We start from the raw sequence: 21880 nt of genomic DNA, 5'->3' as shown, positions 1-21880 counted from the left end.
ACTCGGTTTTCAATCAGCGGATTGCGCTTATGTCTGTAACCATATCCTAGCTTTGCTTCTGTGAGCAGTACTATACCCATTCTGGTGTAAAAAAGTGAAACTTTCGATAAAAATGTTAATGTTTTCATTATTTTCGTTATTTTTCTTTGACACATGCTATAATCCCAACCAATAATTATTTATTCCAGCTGGATGGAAGTCAACCGAACGAAGGAGCAGAGGATGAGCCCGATTTCTACGAACAAGCTCCAATTCCTGCTTAAGTCCATAACAGCAACCACTACGAAATGTTTGATTGCAAATCAACCCTTGTTGTTGTATGTTTTAACCGGTATTGTGTTACGTATGAAAATGTAAAAGGTAGATAAATTTTATTGCATGATTTCACTTATTTACATCCTGTCACGGTAGGTTTAATAAAAAAGTACTATTCGTCGATGCATTATATTTGTTAACGCAACCCCTCGATGGGCGAAACTTCTATGAAGTGCATTCATATTTTGTTAACGGATAACCCTAAAGAGTCTATATATATATTTTTCTAGGTATGTTTTTTGATTGGTAGAACAAACACATTAAACGTTTCTATAAATCTGTAGCAGATATTTAACAAAACTTTTATTCTTATAAAAAAAATCTTTAGGCGAAAATTGACACTTTCAAATCAAATCAATTTAGGCAACATAATGATCACGAACCTACTACCCTTAGGAATAAGTTTGAACTTTCTTTTACGAAAATGATGGTAAAAGCACAGACTAACAGACATAACACTCGAAAACAATGCTTCGCCCGCTTTAACGGTCTTTTTAAATATATTTGTAGTTGGGACTGTGGCCACATTTGAAGTTATGGCGCCACTGACATATGAACAGGCATATGGGGGATAGACCACTAAGGAAAAATTGTTCTCAAACTTGAGGGGTAACCGCTCTGGGACTGTGAATAAAAGGTGGAGCTAATGTTCTAGAAAAATTGCCGGATCGATGTTTTTGTGGGAACTCCCTCATAGTGTTATGTCTGTTAGTCTGTGGTAAAAGTGTCGAGCAATATAGCAATTCCACACAGATTCGCCAACCAATTAAACTTGACCTTTTTCCTTTCTACGAAACTTTGATTGCTATCTGACGGTGTCTTTAAAGAAGGCGTTTCCAAGAATAAACATCTTAAACTTTGAAACCGCTCCTTCAATCAATCATACGACTTAGATATAGACTTTAACTTTAACCCGAGTCAGCCCGTATTATTCTTATTTTCATTTTTGTGAAGCATACTGTCAATAAGTCTTGAAACATAGCGAATAGTGCCAGCTAAAATGCACACATTTGTTTCTTTTACACATTTTCACCATAAAATAAATCAAATATAAAAACAATTAAACTATTTATTTTCAATATTGTTTCACTAAAAAACTTCCATTTAGTTATGTTTAAACATTTCACGAAAGAAAAATGAGCTATTTACCAATTAACTTGCGGGACTTTTTTATTTGAATATCCCTTTCATTTCGTCGTTTTTTCAAAGAATCATTTTCAAGAAATAGTTTTGTAGAAAAAAACTTACGAATGTCTATATTTCTTTGAAGATACAAGCTAAGGTAGCAATCAATTAACATAGTTGAAATGTTTCATACAAATCGAAGGTCAGGATTTAATAGCTATTTTTGTTGCTATTTTGGATGGAATTGTTCAATACAAGCATTGCAACTACAGTAGAATACAAAATGGATGAAAGAATATGGAAAGGAGTGTGCAACAATCTGTGATCAGTATTACTTACAAGTGTAGAAAGAGAGACATAACTAGCGTCAGTACAGTACCGAAACCGGAACCCCCTTTAAACTGAATCACATAAACAGGAAAGTCACTTCAATCATACAAGAACAAGATGCTTATAGTTTAAACCAGGATATGTTTCAACCAGAACTAAAATGATCAGAAAGGAATATAAATATATTTACGATATTTATGGTAGTAGAAACTGCTGAAGCAGAAAAATCGGAAAATGACACACTGAACGAAAGTTACTGAAAAGTTACGGATGCCATAAATGTTAATCATTCGACTGGTGATGGAAGGCAAATGAATGATTGTCCGATAAAAAATATTTATATTGTTACTAAAGTACAAGTAAACATAATAAAATGGTGAATATTTTGTTCAATTGATGGATATGCGTAGCACACACTGAAAAAAGGAAACAATAGTGCATATTCCACCGACCTATAGATTTTTACTTATACATATAACTAGTAGATAGTACTTAATAGCTCCTTCAATTCGAAAACACAAATATAACAGTAAGCATTCTAGTTGCTATACTGATAGTAAGATTTGGTAGAGTAGAAAACTCTTCCAATTAAAAAAATAAACAATACTTAATAATTGATGATACTTAAGAACGCTTAACTAACTAGAGATTATAGCATACTGTGAAAGAAAACAACACTAAATAAAAACAATCTGAAAGATCAATCTATTGTTTCATTAAATTATCACCAATGTTCATAAGCGACCTAAAGTAAAAAGATTGTAACTATCGTCTTGACGTACGGTAGATGAGAATTCCGAATATTTTCAGCAACTCCCAAAAACGATTACAGCGATTGTTGGCGAATGAAATAAAGAATAGTGTTTATAAGTAACACAGCAAGCTACGATATTTAGAACGATAAAGTACGATTCAGACGATACATCAGCTTCCGTCAACGTCAACGGAGCGTCACCGTTCCGTCAGGATAAGTTTAATACTTTTCTCTTGTGCCCCGTTCACACATGCCGTACGTCAAAACGTTCCGTGCCGTTGATGTTGTGTGTGAATGCCTCCATTTAACTGCATGTAACTTATCCTGACGGAACGGTGACGTTCCGTTGACGTTGACGGAAGCTGATGTATCGTCTGAATCGTACTTAACTCACTGCATTTCAGTTCAAATGCTACAACCCTACCGCCGCACAGAGGCGTAACTAACTTCAAATCCTGGCCAAAATAGAAAAAAAATATTCTTTTTGTTTATTTGTCCATACTTTCAGCTTAAATTGTTCTTCGAAACATAGTCTAACGTATTGCTTAAAAAGAAAACCGTTTTCGCTTAAAAATTTTTGTATGCAATAATTTGAATTCAGTGATTTTTTTTACATATTTTATTAGCTTGAAAGCCATTATCCCTCAAATTTTCAGATTGCTCAAAAACTAATTACCCAAAGTCAATATACAAATCAATTATGCTTTTCATAACAAATTCCAGCAACCATAATCAATTGGGGTCAATTTTAGCTTTTGTTTGTCATTTTTGGTAGGTGAAAGTGCTCACTTTTTTCAATTTTCCACATATACGTTAGTAAAAAAGTACCTTGTCGGGCAATGTCGCGTAAATCGGTTAAAAGGATAAGATTATTTGGAGTATCCTCTCACTGTTCCACGAAGAAAATATTCCCAATTAATCCCATTCGATTTATTACAGCTGTTTGAAAATGTCGTGTTTTTTGCTCAAATTTAAGAGAATACGATTAGAAAATCAGTATTGTGGCTATTTAAAATCCACATTTCATCGGGTGTTCCTCAAGGGAGTCATCTCGGACCTCTTCTATTTGTACTCTTTGTGAACGACCTCCTCAGTAAATTATCGTCTTCTAAAGTCATGTATGCTGATGATCTGAAAATTTACCGTGTCATAACAACTATGGTAGACTGTTGTGCATGGCAAATGGACGTCGATAGCGCTGGAGCGACAGAAACGGAATGAGTGTGAATATTCAAAAATGCAGTACAATCACTTTTACACGAGTACATACTCCAATTAAGTTCGAATACTCAATGTGTTCTGCTCCCGTAGAACGAGTTGTATCCGTCAAGTTCTCGACTGTAAGCTACGCTTTACCGCACATTACTCTTCCGTTATAGCTAAAGCCTACGCTGTACTTGGACTCATCAAACGCAACACTCGTGATTTCAATTATGTGTATTGTCTAAAAACACTATACATTACACTGGTACGCAGTATTCTAGAATATGGCGTTACTATTTGGGCTCCGTATCACACCATACACATTGATCGTATCGAACGGGTACAGAAGAACTTTATCAGGTTTGCACTTCGTCGGTTACCCTGGCAAAACCGTTTCCAGCTTCCTCCATATGAAGGTCGCTGTATCCTCATCAATCTCCCTACACTGCGAAACAGACGGATCTTTCTGCAACGACTTGTCATTTTCGACCTTCTAACGGACAACATAGACTCTCCTGCGCTTCTAGCAAAACTCGATCTCAACGTTCCGGGAAGATCTTTCCGGAGAATTGATTTTTTCCGACGCTCAACACATCGCACGCAGTACAGCCAGAATAATCCTTTGGATGTTTGCTGTCAACTCTTCAATAGTGTCTATCATTTGTTTGATTTTAATATTAGTAGAGAATCGTTTAAATTAAAAATAGGATTAAGTTAGTGTTTAGTCTAAGTCTGTGCGATGTAACTTTTTTAAATCGAAGACAATACAATACAATACAATATATAAAATAGCTTATATTAAAATAATAATTTGAGACGGCGCCGGTGGTTGAGTGGTAAGCGTGACCGCCACTCATTCCAGTTGGTCTGGGTTCAATTCCAGCCAAGATCATTGAGATTTTTCTGAGGTAAAAAAATCTTTCGTCACGTTTTACCACAGACTAACTGACACTCAAAAACAAAGCTTCGCCCGCTTTAACGGTCATTTCAAATATATTTGTAGTTGGGACTGTAGCCACATTTGAAATTATGGCGCCACTGACATATGAACAAGCATATGGGGGATAGACCACTAGTGAAAAATTGTTCCCAAACCTGAGGGGTAACCCACCAGTAAATGAGTGATTGGGATTGTGAATAAAAGGTGGAGCAAGTGTTCTGGGAAAATTGTCGGATCGATGTTTTTTGAGGGAATTCCCTCATAGTGTTATGTCTGTTAGTCTGTGGTTTTACTTCGGAAGGGAAGTAAAGCCGTTGGTCCCCTGTCCATGAGTTGATGGATCGATATCTAGTCCAGAAGTAAAGTTACCTCTCTGGTGTCGGTAATGAAGAAGTAGAATCCAACTTCTATACTTACTAACAAATATCCTCCTCCCGTGATACTTGTGGAGTGCGCAGTAGTATATACGGCCTCTAGCAAAAGCAAGTATCGGACTAACCTTCACTTTCCTCCCGCAATCTACGTTAGGGTCTAGCCAGCGCCAGTATTGATCAATAAACAATTTAGGATTACTAGGAGTTGCACATTGAAAGATGTTTCGCTACTCCCACTTATTCCCTGTGCAACTTCAGCTAGCCCAGATCGATAACGGAGTAGCGGTCAGGGGTGGTCGCACAAGCTCAAGCTTATATGACAAGAATGATTTGATTGAGTCCCCCATATTATTTTTTGTTAGATTGCGTCCATTAACCAAATTGAACTATTATGACCACGACAGCCATATAAAAGAGTGTGAAATATAACTTCCACTAACCTTGCTATATGAAACGTAACGTACACAAGTTGCCTTGGTAACGTAAGCGAAGCATCAAACAAATTATGCAATCTTCAAATTCCAGTTCCTTGTCTTCGGATTGCAAGTGTTAACGTAAATAATCCAGATTGAATACGATAATCACTTGGATAGATTTCTATTACCGAATTTACAAAAATTTGAATATTTTTTTCTTCTATAAGAAAACCAGAAAAGCAAAAATAACATATGAACTTGAAACAAAATGTTTTAATTTATGAAAACAGTTGAAATGCGAGGTTTCCTCAAACTGATAAATTACTCTAAAAACACGTTTATATTGAAAAATTCGTTTATTTTCGGCTTTGCATCATACTGCAAGGAGATTTAATATTTTCATATTTTGGTCATAAATTGTCTAAAACCAAGAAAAACCATTTTTCATCACTTGTTATCGTAAGAAAAAGCTTTAAAACATGTGAAATAATTTTGAGTTGGAAATGATTGTATTTGAGCTGGAATACATTCAGATATGAAAGGAATCTTTTTCTTTTCAAATAAACTTAATCCCGCGTAAATAAAAAAAGAACAAAGAAGAATGTAAACACTGTTGTCATTTTTATTATGTCAGGTTTCTAGTAGTACTTCGTTTAACAGTCCTTTCAGATTTCTGGCGATATTCTCCCGGACCAGCCAAACTATGGCGAAATTGATTTCGGTAGGACTTCTTGGGTACATAAAAAATCGATAGCTTCTGTTACTTTTGGGTAAGATTCTGCTATATTTTTGGTAATAGACCAAGCAATTGCGCATTGTGATATTGAAACACACTTCGTGAATCTAATCGGAATCAGAATATATTAGCTCAAATGGCACGTTCCCCGTATGTAGTCGGGGACTTGTGCCTTGCCTTGTCATCTCACCATTTCCTGAGCGGAAGGAAAGGAGAAGGAGGAAGTAGAATTGGAAGAATAGGGAAAAAACAGCACAAAAATAAACAGTAGATAAGTTAAACTCACAAGTAGTTCAAATCGCCTGCGAGTATTTCTCTGAGTTTCAGACGTTCAATTATGGTGTTGTCTATGTAAGGACGGCCGGAAACTCGAAATCGCTTCTGCTGGAAAGTTGCATATCAGATGATATGAGGTTCCGTTGTCGGATTTATAAAGATCACATAATGACTCAGCGCGCTGAGAAGTTTCCATGTGATAATTGAGTTTTCAGTTGCCGGTTGAAGGCCTGGTCAGCATGCCACAGTGGATTTTCAAAAGATGTAGGAGATTTTTCAAAATCACTCGGCACGGTTTTTCTAGAAACGCCTTGGTTCGGCGACACGTTTACAGATTTCTCTAATATTTCTTTTGTTCGGACGAAGCCCAGCACCGTATTTTTCCAACTTGTAGAAATTGGTAGGACGGGCTAAGGACCAAAGAAATCAATCGCTGTACCTGTCCTGGCCAATTTATCAGCCCATTTATTTCCAGTTATACCGGAATGTCCGGGAACCCAGACAAGGTAGACAGCATTGGCAGTGCTTGATTCTTCAATTTATGTTCGGATCGAGTTTGTACCGTGATTTGTCTGAGCTAAGGGCCTTGATTATACCCAGACTATCGAAGCAGAAGTTAATAACTTTGCCGGATAAGGTCTGTTGAAGGGCCGATTGTACCCCAAATAATCGCAAAGATTTCTGCTAGGAGTGTAGTACAGTATCTATCTAGCGAGTGAGACTGTTTCAATCTCATTTCACGACAGCAGCATACAGCACCAGAACGTCCCTTCATCAGAGAGCCGTCAGTGTAATAAACCACTTGCTCTCGAGAGGGAATCTTCACAAGGAATGTCCGGTAAAGAAAAACTACATGTGAGTGTAATATCATTACTGGGAGAAAAAGAATTTGTTCTCCCCATGTAACCACTTGTGAACACAGTCGTGTACGACTGTTAGCAAGATCAATACGGTAACTGTCCCGAAGCCCAGTAACCTGCAGTCTGTACGCACATTAGGGTGACAATGATTTATATGAAAACAAATCGCAACCAACACCTCATAGCGACGTGTCATGAAAAATGACCCTGCTCAAATTTGGGCAAAATCGGTTAACCCTAATCGTTCCCCCAAAGAGCTTAAAGCTTGTATGGGAGTTTTGGTTAAAATGTATGGGAAAACGCTAGCAGTTCACAAAATCGCCGCTAGAGGTCGCTGTATACATCCGAACACGGACCTAGGAAGAAGTTAAGGTTTTGAAGATATGCTGAACAATTTTGTCGAAGACTGAAAGACAATCCAATAAATCGTTAAAGAGTTATTAACGTTTAAAGTTGGATACTGCTGCTCAACATTCGCAAAGGGCGTACTCCGCTTATCTCATGTATGTGAATCACGTGTGAAGGTGGGGCAAAATTAGGAAAAACTCACATATCTCTGAAACGACGAGATATATAAAGTTATGATATTCCACAAAGTTGTAGAGGAATAAATGGATTTTTGTGTACTGGAATATTTCAGGATTTCTCCACATGATGGCGGTAGTACGCTAAGCGATTTAAAGGGAATACTCCTATCTGTGCAATGGTAAGAGATGGAGCATTTTGATGTTCTACGAAGTTGTGGATTACTAAAAAACTTTCATTTCTTATTCGGCACATTTAAAATTTGGCCGTATGGTGGCACCACACACAGAAAAAAAATGTTGATAAAAATAAGAGCTTTTCACTCTTAGCAAAAAAACATCCAACGCGTACTCTTAGTTTGAAAATAAAACTTTTATTTTGATTAATATTTTTCATTAGCTTAAAAAGAAAACTTTTATTTTGATTATTATTCTTGATTAATTTAAAAGTTTACTTTCAATTTAATAGTAGGCGTTGGTTGTTTTTTGCTAAGAGCGGAACACTCCTACTGGCCTATGGTGCACACCAGGGTGGCCAGATAGAATGCCTTAATATCGGTAAACTCACTAAAAGTTCATCGGTGTTTTACTTGACATACAAGTAAAGTTTTCAACTTGTGTAAGAAATAAAACTGTCGCTTTGAAATGACAACAGCAAGTAGCAACTTGCCACTGGCCGGCGCTTCGACCGGCCAGCAATCGCTATACGGGACTTGTATGCAAACTTGAATACAATGGTGACTCACGTATTTTCATTTAAATGTTTTCACAGGTTTTTCAGGAAAGTTTGTTCCTGCTTATATGTCTGTTCTCTGTGGTGTAACCTACACGCAGAACTTCATTGAAGCATCGATAGCATACTTTTCAATCTGCCTCTCGTTTCCTCTGCTGTAAATTTTATGAATTGTACATTGCTAAAAAATGCATAAAAGTCACAGCAGAATAAAAAAGATGGGAATAGAAAGTATGCTAACTATGCATATTTTGTTTCTCAGTTTACAACAAAACAGGGCATGTTCAGGAGTGTTTCAGTTCCAGATTCAAAATTTTGACAGTTCTATAATTTAAAGCTGAAAATTTTAAAACTAGAACTTGCTGTCCCCAGCAGCAGTTTTAGCGCTTGTTCTATTCAGCTTTTTGCTGGTGGCTGCGTTTTCAAATGCGCACTCTATTTTGACAAGTCGTCTGTACAGTGTCAACTTTGACAAGTCGTCAGCAGTGTCAATTTTGACAAGCGGTCTCATCAGCCTTGGGTTTCATATGGCTATCATGTATCCTGCTTATTTATTTTCTTAATAAACGTTAAAGGTCAAATTTGAAATTTTTTAGTTTTTCAATTTCTTCGCGAATTTATTTATAAACATATTCTCAGCTGTTGGAAAGTGTCGAGAGAATTATGCGATTAGAACCTCTGCTCTTACCTGCTAAGGAAATTCCCCCTACAACGACCTAAGTCGGTACACAGTCGTCGTATGCTAAACCACAACCGCTTAGTAAACCAACGACTGCGGACCAGGCAGTAACAAATACAAGTTAAACAACAATCGGGCCCAGATGTGGGTCGAGATTTCGTACATGTAATGTCCCGACTTATGTCCAACCACTACACCTTGGATGCGCATTTGCGGCGTATAGGGCTTGCGGAGAGTAGTCTGTGCGCTTGTGAGGAGGGCTATCACGACATCGAGCACGTTGTCTGGGTGTGCGCCGGGTATTTGGACGCCAGGTCGCAGTTAAAGGATTCCCTTCGGGCCCGAGGTAGACCACCCAATGTCCCAGTTCGAGATATGCTGGCAAATCGCGATCTTCCCTATATGTCCCTTGTTTATACTTTCATAAAAACGATACATATCCCAATTTAGCCCCTCTCATTTATTTCTTGTTTTTAGAAATTTCCTCCTGCTTTGTGGAACCGATCAGCTCCAGAGTGCCACTATGTAACCGCCGTCGCCCTTACCACTACGCCTGCACAGAAGGAAACTGAAGCGAGAGCGACTCGAGGTCCGATGACTTTTGAGGATTCCCCGCGGGTACGACGAATATCCGCCAATCCGGTACTCGACGACTTACTAGACTGAGGCGCTAATTTGTTTCGCTGATCTCCCATTTGCGCGAAAGTTGCAAGTTTTACTCTTCTTTCCCTGTCACCATATACGCCTTCTCTCCCTGCCCTTGATACAACTGCTTCTACACTGATGTGAAAAAAGCCCCCCTCTGAATATCTTGACCAAGTATAAGTCTTCGTTAAAAAATTCAAATTTGTATTCTGTATTCCTAGTTTTAAGATAGCTGTAATTTTTACTCTTTATTGAAACTCTTGTCCTCCATCTTGTAAATAAAATTGTATCCCTAGTCTGTGAAATTTCTCATAAATATTTGTTTCCCCCTTTGTGTACTAAACTATATTGTTAGTTTTAAGATAACTGTAAAATTTTTCGTAGAATACTATTACTCCCCTTTTGTATATCAAACTTAATCCCTTGTTTTAATTTTTTTCATAAAAAAATCTTTTGGTCCTCTCTTGTATTTAGAATCTTATTTCTAGTCTTATGATAGCTGTAATTTTTTTTTCCTCTGTAAAAAAAATCAACATTGTAACGTTCTAGTTTTAAGATATCCAAAATGTAAAAACAAAAGAATTTGGCACCGCCAAGCTAACGCATTTGTGCCTATCAAATAAACGAAATGAATAAAAAAAAACAATCGGGCCCAGTACCCGAGGGGCAAGCACTATCTGGTTTGAGTGTGTCGTATTGAAAATACCAACGTATTTTGAATATAATTAAAGTAAGTAATGAAAGTATTTAAAAATGCTTCTGTTGTACTTAATAAGGTACTTAATGTAATTAATGTCGTTGTGTACGTACTTAAAATATTTAAAGTACATCTTGACGGTAATAAAAATATTTTGCGTATTCAAAGTACGAAGGCGCTGTACTTAAAATCGTTTCAGTAATTAAAGTACAATGAATTTGACGCGCATTTTTTTAACTCTTTGCAGTACTTAATGTACTCAAAGTAACTAATTGTGTAAGACTTGTGCAGTACTTGTGGTACTTAAAGTAACTAATTATGTAAGACTTTTGGCACTGCGTGGTATTGAAAATTTAGCACTTGCCCCTCGCCAGTACCACTAAACCAATTGCCATTACCAGCAACGATTACACCAAATGTTTTCAAACCAACAACCAACATCACTAATAAAGAATCAAACACCGATGAAGAAGTATTTACAACAGCGACCGGGAAGTACAAAACACAAACAAGAACATTCGACCGTGAGCATCATGATTGCAGTACATATGACGACATGGACATGAACGAAAACGCGAGAGAAGACGAACCGAATTACCCCTAAGGTGCGGCAGACAACGCATCTAATGTATCACCACCAAGGAAGAGGATCGCAACACGCAGCAGCAAGCTGCGTCAACAATTCCCCGCGGGTACGAAGAATATCCGCCAATCCGGTACTCGACGACTTACTAGACTGAGGCGCTAATTTGTTTCGCTGATCTCCCATTTGCGCGAAAGTTGCAAGTTTTACTCTTCTTTCCCTGTCACCATATACGCCTTCTCTCCCTGCCCTTGATACAACTGCTTCTACACTGATGTGAAAAAAGAAGACGAACCGAATTACCCCTAAGGTGCGGCAGACAACGCATCTAATGTCTCACCACCAAGGAAGAGGATCGCAACACGCAGCAGCAAGCTGCGTCAACAAGACCCTATGGACAGTTGAAAGTTACTTTTTAATTTCTACATATTGTAAACATATAAAAAGACCCACGCCCCAGTTATACTAACGCATTGAGCCGTGTCAAATAAACAAAACCTATTTTAATCCACCTAGCGGTGCAATTGTGCCTTTCTCAATCATGAATCACGAGAATGTGTGCGTTGTTTATATTCATTAAAAGCTTTAAAATGCATATATTACATTTTATTATTATACATCACATGACAACTATATACAGGAAAATAAATCATTATTCGAGTTCTAAAATTTTGAAAAAGAAAAAACAGCCACTGTAATATTGAACTGAAAAAAGGTGCGAAATCGGCAAAGTCCCAAAAAGTCGATTTTTATAAAATAAATTTCGAGATAACATAAAATCTCGACATTGCATGCATTTTAACGATGTTTGGCATCAAAAATACTTTGAAAAAAAAATTTGAGTTCCGGCTTATATGGGAAGTTAGACATCTGTGGGGATATTATAGCTATCATTTGGGACTTAGTTTGTGAAAATCGGCCCAACCATTTCCGGGAAACTGATGTGAGTTCGTAAATTTTGACAGATGGCCGCTTTTCCCGGGCACTTCCGGAACCGTCTATGGTGGTCAATGTAGTCAACGAAAGTTTGGTTGGCCGTCGGTGACCGAGAACAGCAAATTTAAGTTGTTTGAGAGACATCTTAGCGAAATTTTTACCTTTTTTGCTTTCATCGGAGTATCGGTTTGAATCACAATTTGCTATGTGATCGCACGCCACAACCTGTAACTCCGGAACCGGAAGGCGGATCGGGATGAAATTAAATAGCCATTTACGGGGACGCAATACCTTTCATTTGAGACCAAGTTAAGTCAAATCGGTCTAGCCATCTCCGAGAAACCGATGTGACGATGGGACTTCCGGAACCGATGATGGTGGCCAATGTGGCCAAATAGACTTTGAATGGATGTTAGTGACCTAATACTACAAATCGAAGCAGTTGTGGTCATATTTTGGAAAAAATTTCACCTTTATACATTCATTGCAGAATTTATTAAAATCGACATTTTCTGCGTGTTCGTACTCATCACCCTGTAATTCCGGAACCGGAAGTCGGATCCATTAGAAATTCAATAGCAGCCTATGGGAACGTTGCACCTTTCATTTGAGACTAAATTTGTCAAAATCGGTTTAGCCATCTGTGAGAAAAATGAGAGACATTTTTTGTCACATACACACACACATACGCACATACGCACATACACACACAGACATTTGCCGAACTCGACGAACTGAATCGAATGGTATATGTCACTCGGCCCTCCGGGCCTCCGTTAAAAAGTCGGTTTTCAGAGCAATTCCAATTCCTTTCTATTGAAAAAGACAAAAAAACAAAACGATGTTTACAAAACAATGTTTGTTTCAAACTAAAATAACATTATTTAAAAAAAGATTGTTGATTTCATCAAACATTTCTCCTTAACATTTAAATCTAATTATGATTAGAACAAACTTGAATCCTTTTTTTAAGTAACAGATTTTTGGTTCGATTTCAATAAAATAATAGTTGCAACCACATCATTGTGATTCAATGACAACAGTGCTTTTGTTCAATCAATAATCTTTTGGTAATTCTAACAATGTTTGTTGAAACCGCCAAAATCTCAAAACGCAAACAAACAGTTGATAATATTAAGTAACAATACTGGTTGAATCAAACTGGAATCATGCTTGTCACTATATCAAACAGGAAATTATAATTTAAACACAGCAAACATTTGAAATTGATTCTGCCAAGGGTAAAGATGTTGATTCATATGTATTTTTCATGAAATTTAACTCGGCAGCTGAAAAATGAGCGAAATAAGTTTGTTTACAAAAATATTATTAGCCATTTTGAAGAATTAATATTGAATTGGGTCATTAAATGAGAGAAAAAAAAAATTTTATATTACATACATCGATAATATTAAAATTTAAAATCAAGAAATATTTTGGCAGTCTGGATATGACACTATCAGAAGCATTTGACCTATCGAATTTCACGACAAATGATGCCCTGTCAGAAAAAATTAATGCATGTTTTCCCGTAGGGTTATTTTTATTTGACATAAACACCATCCAATGCATATAGTTTTTTTTTCATTTTGGGTGTTGTCTTGATAGGCCAGATGTAAACAACTGCAGTTTTCCTATGTATGGTTGCCAAGTTTACATTAGATTTAATTAGAAAACAAAAAAATCGTTTTTACGTATCACAACGAAATTTTTTTGAAATAATGTTATATTATGTATATTGGACCTAAAATTTATCGAATGGAACGGAAAACTATATATAGCTTAATGACCCAATTAATCGGTCTATTGTTGCACCGACTCTTATAGGGGTTTAACATGGACGTCTGCTGACACGACAACCGATTAAATATTACCGACGAAATCTGTTGAAATCGGTCTATTCCAACCAATTAAATTAATCGATTAGTTGGTATATTTGTTATACTTTTTAACATGAGAACGCACATGAAAGTGATGTTAAATTGCATATGGTTTTATCCAGACTGTATGTAAGGAGAGTGAAGACAACTGTCATAATTATCTATCAGTGATATTCCAAACGAACAAACGAACTCTCAAAATACATGGATTTGACTCGTTTGGAATGATACTGACTGACAAATTATCATTGTTCCAATTTTGACAGTGTCGTCACTCTACTTATATGCACTCAGGTTTTATCGTGACGATTATTTTCAGTGCAGAAAAGTCTGCCCAGTGAGCAAATTTTCTGGCAGAGACCGCTCTGCTAGATTTCTGTAAGTCTTGGTTTGGCAGCCCTGTCAGATTTCTGCGCGTATCCTGTCGGGTTAGTTGAGCTAGGGCGAACTCGGTTTCGCTCGCGTTTTCTGGCAAATTTTGACAGGAACCGAGCTAAACCCTGGCATAACTCGGACATAAACTGTGCAAAGATCCTGGCAATTCCTACCTGGTGGAATTTAGCACGAAACGAGTAAAACATCTGTCAAAAATGTGGCAGGAAGCGTGCAGAGATCTTGGCCGTACATTTCTGGCTCGATTCTGGATAAAAGTGAGCAGCATCGGTTGGTTTAACCGCTTCTGTCAGAAACGGTTGTTGCATTTGAGCGAATTCGTTGCCAGAATTCTCGCACAAATCGCGCAAAATGCTCGCAGAAACTCTGCCAGCATCAATTTCGCTTTGCTCAACGTTTGCTAACTTTCTGCTTGCCACGCTGACCGGGTGGTCGTAACCCAGCTAAACCCATTGCGGAACCAGTTCGGATTTCTGAATGGAGTCGGAATGGATTCCAACTCAAATGCAACGACCGATTCCGACTCAATCGGTTTCGGAATCGGTTGTTGTATTTGAACTGGAATCCATACTGACTCCATTCAGGATTCCGAATCAAATTCCGAATGGTTCGACCGGGAAGCGGACCCTACACGAGACAGGAATATTGTCAATAAATATATTGACAAGACTGCTTCATCAATCCCATTTAAATTCTACAATATTTTCAAGATCACCTTACACTAGCCTTACGCCATCAACATATTGATCAATATTTGATTTATTCTCAATATTTCTGGTCGTGTATAGACTTATCCAGCTCGTTTGGTATTGTGCTGCTTTAACGTTTAACTTGGGAGGAAAACAAAACTTTTACACGGCGAACTAGGTGGCAAACAAACCGCTTCAGCGCCTGAGGGGAGGTCGGTAGTATATAAATACGAGATTTCTGTGTGCGTATTTTAAACGTCAGATATCTCAATAGGGTCCGCTGCTAGGGGCAGATCACTTGTGATGCATTTTAAAAATCAGCTAACTGAAATGTCTTTCCATCAAAATAGAAATTCGACTCCATTAAAAGTGCGATTTTTCTTATAAAAGTGCGCTTTTACATTGAATCGTTTTCATGTATGAGGCGCACTTATTCCTCGTTGGATAATTAATGCATAAGTGCGTAATAGACACCAAGACAATTCAATGTAAAAGCGCAGTTTTATTTACGTTTCCGCACTTTTGGTCGCACTTATTATGTGCGCAATGCGCTATAACTACTAGAAAGAGCAAAGCGCTGTCTCCATGTATTCACGGACTGAAACATGGGGTCTCGCTCTAGCATGTTGTATCCCATTACTTTGACATGTGTGTGCCCGGGGCAATAGGTGTCAAACTAATGGGCCTAGCATATGTGAGAGCGAGATGATAAATTTTCAGTGTTAGCAGCGACATTGACTTATTTGACGTCCAGGACCCCAACACTTTTTCAATGTGTATAGACAACACTACACAGATCTTTCATTAGGGCCTAAGTCGCAATGTACTCAAATGGAGAAAAATCAGTTCTCGGCAAACATATGATTACGGCCTAAAAGCCAACTGTCAAAATCCACTTTGAAAGGAAATTCCAGACAAAAGCCGCCTTTTCGTTCACTGGGTTTTCTCGTGGTCGGGTACGTTCACAAATAAGTAAAAAGTGTAAAAACGGTATTCTTATGTAATTTAGATCAATTTCCGTCGAAAGTGTAACAATGTATCTAAAAATAAACAAAACATACAGAACACAATACGAAAAAGTCCGTTTCCTCAGATTCCCCAAAGCCAATCACCCCGTCGACAAAGTTCTTTGGTTCTATAGGTTCTATACTGCGCTTGTCTAGTTTTTTTTTTAATATATGAAAACTCAACTCAATATCTTCCACAGCAAAAGCAAAAATTATCTAATCCACTCCGGCCTGAAAATTTGAATAGTGCACTGTACGTGATGCGAAAGTATCAGCAGTTAGCTCTAGTGTTAATATCTATCAGCTGTGTAGCGATTTTACTGGTGTACAAAAGCGAAAACAATCGTCTCAAGTATGTGTTAGAAGTGGTCAACATTTTCGGACGCAATGACGCTGCCTCGTTGATACGGGTTGATAACAGCAGTCGCTACCGGCCGGCACCTTACGATTTGAACAGTCCTCTCCCGGTATGGCAACGTGTGGGGGATGACGTATACGTATATTCTGCATTCTGGCAAAAGAACGACTTGGAGATAGGCGGAACGGTCGTAAGCTTGGCTGTCGGATTGGAACAGTCGATCGTAAACTTCAAGTGCCAGGTACAGCATGGTGGCAAAGATCTGGTCACGGGAAAGTTCTTTTTTGTTCGGCTGGATAATCCAACGGGTTCGGTGGTGGCTCCCAACGGTGAAGTGTTTGTGATCTATAAGTTTCTTTGTAAAGTAAAGAGAGACTTTGGTCAACCGACGGAAGTAATTTTCACCGATGCGACACATTCGATCAGGAGGTGATTGTTTAATCATCAGCAGAATACAAATACCACAATTTGCTTGTATTTTTAGATTTATCCCACTTCGTGTAATTGAAAGCAAATCGGTTTCACAAAAAATGACCATCACTGCCTGCGTAGATTTGAACAATTACCTGGAGTTGGAAGAAGAATTCCGCAAACCATCCGCTGTGCTACAATATTTCCTGCATCATCAGATTATTGGCGTGGATGATTTCATCGTATATAACAGCAATAGTCTAGATTCTACGACAACGGCGATGTTGTACAATCACGGAATTAAAGTCAACCTACTGCCTTACAATTTTCCCTTTGATCTCGCGAGCAAACAGCAAAACCGGCTAATCATTGAACTTGACTGCCTAATGCGAAACTACAACGCGGCCAAATACACCTTTGTAGGGGGCATAAACGAGTATCTCTATCCAAACTCGCGTCTTCGCAGTAACAATCAGTTCCTTAAGTACGCCGGAAAGGTATCGAGCGACGTTAATCAATTCTCAGTTGCCGTCAGAACGGTCTGCATCGACAGCAGAAAGAAGATATTCTCCGACAATCTGCTGTACGATGTAGAGGCACGAAACGATCGTACGTTCTTCGTATATCGACCACAAAACTACAACCGGACAGGATCTCAGGAATTTGCCAAAACACTCACTGTGGACGGTAAAATTATGTTTGTCCATCGATATTTAGAAAAATGCGTCAGTAAATCGGATTTGTACGACTGGACTACGATTCTGGATGCAGAATTCCTTCAATACGTAATCGATGTCGGAAAAGAATTGAACAAGTTGATATTTCGATGAACTCAAATTAGAGTATAAATGAATGCACAAAACACGTTCTTACAAGCAAATTTCACCAAGAACGACGATTGTAATTATCACTGCATAGGCCTATAGCATGAAAACGGTATTTTGTAGATTAATATCCATGTACGAAAAACATGACATATTCGCTATCTTTAGTAGAAACAGTTCTCACTATTCTAATCAACGATTTGAAGCCGTAGTTTTATACACTTTTGATACGAACATAATACAATTGCAATCAAATATTTTGAATTCAATTTAAAATAACAAGCAACAATAACTCTGCATTTCAACGACACAATTCTCAAATTCTAAAATAAATTTCATCAATTAACATATCACATTGTATGGTTTTCACTATGATGACAATTTGGTAAAAGGTGAAACAGAATGCTTTTCCATTATTGCAGCGCCAGGCCCAATATTTATAAGTATCGCCTAGCTCACTACGGAAAGCAATACATGCAATACATGATTTGGCATTTTTTTCTAATCGTTCACTTACTGGTTTCAAAGGCCAAGGGTTACAAAGCGTCCTTTTTAAAAGAACAAATCCTACATTTCGATAGAATCCTTTATTTTACTTCATATACAGCAACGAGTTCGTTGAGCGGGTTATTCTGTGCGGGAGGAAGGACCAATTTGTCAATTGTGCATGAGCATGTGCGTAGATAGCGATGGGCCCTATTCTCAGTCTGTGAGAATAGAGCCAGGTTTTATCAATAATTATGTACGATTCATTTCTCCTTGCAATAGTGTGCTAGTTCTGATGTGCATTGGAAAGGCAGGAATATCAAAGATTTGTTAAAAGTACCACTATTTTAAACATCACTCATGCATCGTCCAATGTTGAGATAAACAGCCATACTTCATAGTTCAAATCGAATCGTTTATTTTTATTGCTAATTATATCAACTGATCTTATTGTTTAAACTGGGAAATGAAAATAAGAACTGTGTGTCGATCAAGTTTTCAAGCAACCGAACCTCTTCACACAAATGTTTTTGTCTTCTTTAAATATTACATCAGTAGCAAATCAGTCACTACCCACTGAACGACCCATCGTTCCCGAAAGTTCACAGTGATAGGTTCTAATGGTTCCTGCAAAAACTACTTCAATCGTTGCATAATAGCCGCATTCAACAGCCCAGCATCCTTCAAAGTTTGTGTACCATCCGACAATTCCTTGCTGGGAAACGTAGTCAGCAAAGCAAAATTCTGTGAGGCGTACTGTGGTCGTGCCCTTGTAAAATTGAATACAATAATAATCTTATTAGTGCTGTGAACCTGAATTTAACTGCCTAAAATTACCTGGTAACATATCGTCGAATGTTTTCAATCGTGTGGCTCTGATTGAAGCGCGCAGAAAGACGCGATCCGTCTGCCAACCGAATCTGTAGTGTAGTCAGGGGTTGACTTTCATCGACGGCTAATTCTGCAGCAGCTCTGAAATTTGAAATCGCTATAAGTCCCATAATAGTTGATAACGAACAAAATCGAAATTACTGCTTCTCATTCTCCTCATTGGATCCGGAATTTGCAGCTGGCGCAGGAGTACTCTGAACAACATTTGGTGCGGGACTTCCTAGAGTTTGACCACTTCCGCCAAACGGTCTGAATGGCACGGATTGTCTCTCGAACTCGGCATGCCGATTGTCCTTCAGATCTAGGTGGATCATCGCTGGTCCTCTGGAACGCAATTCAGGCGGAATTTCTCCACGCATAATCGATTCGAAGAATTCTTTGTTGCCAGGGTCTTCGTATCGGCGCAATTCACCGTCATTGATTGAAAAGCCTTGCCGCCAGAGATACAATGTCACCACTTCATGATTGCGACCAGAACCACTAGCGGATGCACGGTTTCCATCCGGTACAGCTTGATGATCGTCATCAGTCTGACCTAGTCTGTATCCAATTCCTACATACAGCGGTGAACTTGAACTGGGACTCGTATCCGCATCAAAAGTTTCCATGCTGCCTTGTTGCGCAGAACGGAATATCTCCGAAACATAATCCTTGATGGGGTTCTTTTTAGGAGGTCCTAATACTTGCTGCCCCGAACGTTCCGATCCCCCGGCATAGAACGCTTGACCCTGTTCGCCATCATCATCGGAGGAAGATTCATTCAAGTTGAATAATGTTGTAATACTGAAAGAAATTGGAAATTATTATCGAAACCAACACTTAACTTTTGACAGACTTGGACGATTGAGCAGCTTTTTTGGGCTTTGCCTTTGACTCCGAACGGGAGAATTGAATCGAATCATTGGGTACGTTGTCATCATCCGAATCATCATCTAATGGAGTGGCAATCGTATCGACTGGATTATTATCGTTATCTCCTTCGTAGAAACTGGATAATGCAACCTGCTTAGACATGTTTTGCATTAAAGTAGACGTACGAATGCCTCATATTCTTTCGCGTTCTGCAAATGCACTAACCTGCAGTTCCCCGTTTGCAGCTTCCAAGTAAAACTTTGCTCGATCTTCAGACACTCCAGTCACGTCGGAAAACTTTTTTGCTAGTTCTTCGTTATTAGACATGTTGCCGGTCTATAAAGCACCGTATTGCGGTATTATTTCGAAAAAGAAGTACAAGGAATGCTTTTGAATTGATTAGATTTCAATTTTTACGTTGAATGGTAGCTACGAACAGGGTGAAAGTAAAATGAAATGTCATCGTTGTCAATAGGATAATTTTCTGCGAGCGCGATCCAAGCAGGGTGGCCAGATGAATTCCCAAATACGTTTAACTCCATATAGGGTGACCAACATAAAATAAATTACAATAATCTACACGCAAAAGAAAGATGTAGTAAAAATTACTATATTACTCGGATAGAATTTTACAATAGCATTTACGCTTCAAACAATCATAAAACAATAAATATTATAGTTATTACTGTTTCAACATTGTTCAATGCCAAGTTCTCACAGTAGATTTACAATAAAATTTCATGTAACAATAAATTTCACTGTTCAGCAAAAAACTGATACAGTGCATTCACATTAAATTTTACTGTTCTCGAGAAAAAATGTATGGAGAAAAATTGATTTTTTTAATGTTAAGATACATAACAACCCCCCTTTTTCACTGTAAAAGTCTATTTTACATTGAAATTTACTGTAAAAACGTTAAAGTTTATTGTTTTTGTATTGTAGCAAAACACTAAAACTTACTGTAAATTATTGTAAAATTACTGTACTGTCACAGTGAAAATCATGGTTTTGTTACTGTAGATTTCTATTCGGGTAGCGCTAAGCAGCCCCATGAAAACTGTTTGTTGCCTGAAGCTGCCACCAAATACCAGTAGCGCTAGCTATGTTTCAAATGTTTAAGATCTATTGACATGAACTGCACAACACTGAAAGTGGGAGTCAAAATAAATAAATAATAACAATATATGAGATTTTTCTTGCATTGCTTATTCTCCATAAAATCCGAACTCTTTTTTTACCTGTATTCCAGTTAAGTACATCAAAAAAAAAGTTTGTTTGCATTCGACAAGTTTCAGGTCGAGTTAACAATATTGGCTATTAGCAATGTGAACGCTGCTTAAAGCGTGTTCGCTGTCATTTTTGGCAACTATCCGAGCCAGGAAGCCAGCTTATGTTGGCTTCATTCATTTGTCAAAGAAACGTCAAAACATTCACCCTCTTGATGCTAAGAGAAGAGAAGACAATCGCGTAGCCAATTTGATCCAGTCCTAACCTCAATATTGAACCAGCTTCTGATTGGTCGTTTTGCCAATCAAGAGCGTTCATAATATTTTCAAACGGGATGAAAAACAGTGCTGCTGAGTTTATTTTGGCTACACCAAGAAAAATTATATAGTAGCACTTACCATATGAGGAGGTTAATTCTCGACAAACATATGATTACGGTCTAAAAGCCAACTGTCAAAATCCACTTTGAATGGAAATTCCGGGCAAACCGTTACACGCCAATCACAGATGTTGGTAGTAAACGAAAGAGAAAAGTTTTCTCTTTCATAAACTGTTGTGAACTGTGTTCGACTAGTAACGGTTTGTCTGGAATTTCCATTTAAAGTGAATTTTGACAGTTGGCTTTTAGGCCGTAATCATATGTTTGTCGAGAATTAGACGTTGCGAGTATAGTGGTTTTTAACCTAGGGGCAGATCACTTGTGATGCATTTTTAAAAATCAGCGAAATTAAAT

At 38.0% G+C, this 21880-nt stretch overlaps 3 protein-coding genes across 8 annotated transcripts in view; 2 read left to right on the top strand and 1 right to left on the bottom strand.

The window, feature by feature from the left end:
• Positions 1-2474, top strand: part of LOC131690253 (anion exchange protein 3) — a 198635-nt gene extending 196161 nt beyond the window's left edge. For all 5 annotated transcript variants that reach the window (XM_058975856.1, XM_058975852.1, XM_058975853.1 and 2 more), the window contains one exon: positions 189-2474. In XM_058975856.1, coding sequence (XP_058831839.1) covers positions 189-263 — 75 coding nt within the window. In that variant the 3' untranslated portion in view covers positions 264-2474. The remainder of the gene's footprint in view (positions 1-188) is intronic.
• A 13603-nt stretch (positions 2475-16077) lies between these two features.
• On the top strand, positions 16078-18026 carry LOC131690258 (uncharacterized). 2 transcript variants are annotated; one of them, XM_058975887.1, is made up of 3 exons: positions 16078-16229; positions 16296-16882; positions 16938-18026. In XM_058975887.1, exons 2-3 carry the CDS (start codon positions 16356-16358, stop codon positions 17692-17694), a joined length of 1284 nt encoding a protein of 427 aa, XP_058831870.1. In that variant the 5' UTR covers positions 16078-16229; positions 16296-16355; the 3' UTR covers positions 17695-18026. The 2 variants fall into 2 exon arrangements, with proteins under 2 accessions (XP_058831870.1, XP_058831869.1); XM_058975886.1 differs by having other exon boundaries at positions 16087-16882.
• Positions 18027-18568: 542 nt separating this feature from the next.
• On the bottom strand, positions 18569-20365 carry LOC131690259 (NSFL1 cofactor p47). Its single transcript, XM_058975888.1, has 5 exons — positions 20143-20365; positions 19901-20067; positions 19207-19848; positions 19012-19146; positions 18569-18943 (listed from the first exon to the last, which is right to left on the bottom strand). The coding sequence occupies exons 1-5, from the start codon at positions 20242-20244 to the stop codon at positions 18811-18813; spliced, it is 1179 nt and encodes a 392-aa protein (XP_058831871.1). The 5' UTR covers positions 20245-20365; the 3' UTR covers positions 18569-18810.
• Positions 20366-21880: the final 1515 nt, after the last annotated feature.

The sequence above is a fragment of the Topomyia yanbarensis genome, chromosome 3, assembly GCF_030247195.1.
Source record: "Topomyia yanbarensis strain Yona2022 chromosome 3, ASM3024719v1, whole genome shotgun sequence".
NCBI lineage: Eukaryota > Metazoa > Arthropoda > Insecta > Diptera > Culicidae > Topomyia > Topomyia yanbarensis.
This window is presented reverse-complemented; position numbering and strand designations above follow the sequence as displayed.

What these genes read in the sequence shown, in the direction of transcription:
- LOC131690259 (XM_058975888.1), bottom strand. Translation starts at nt 20,244, where the DNA reads ATGTCTAATAACGAAGAACTAGCAAAAAAGTTTTCCGACGTGACTGGA. An exon ending in CTGCAAACGGGGAACTGCAG is followed by an intron (nt 20,068 to 20,142) that starts GTTAGTGCATTT and finishes ATGTCTAAGCAG; the next exon opens with GTTGCATTATCCAGTTTCTA. An exon ending in AATGAGGAGAATGAGAAGCA is followed by an intron (nt 19,147 to 19,206) that starts GTAATTTCGATT and finishes TTCAAATTTCAG; the next exon opens with AGCTGCTGCAGAATTAGCCG.
- LOC131690258 (XM_058975887.1), top strand. Translation starts at nt 16,356, where the DNA reads ATGCGAAAGTATCAGCAGTTAGCTCTAGTGTTAATATCTATCAGCTGT. An exon ending in GCGACACATTCGATCAGGAG is followed by an intron (nt 16,883 to 16,937) that starts GTGATTGTTTAA and finishes TTGTATTTTTAG; the next exon opens with ATTTATCCCACTTCGTGTAA.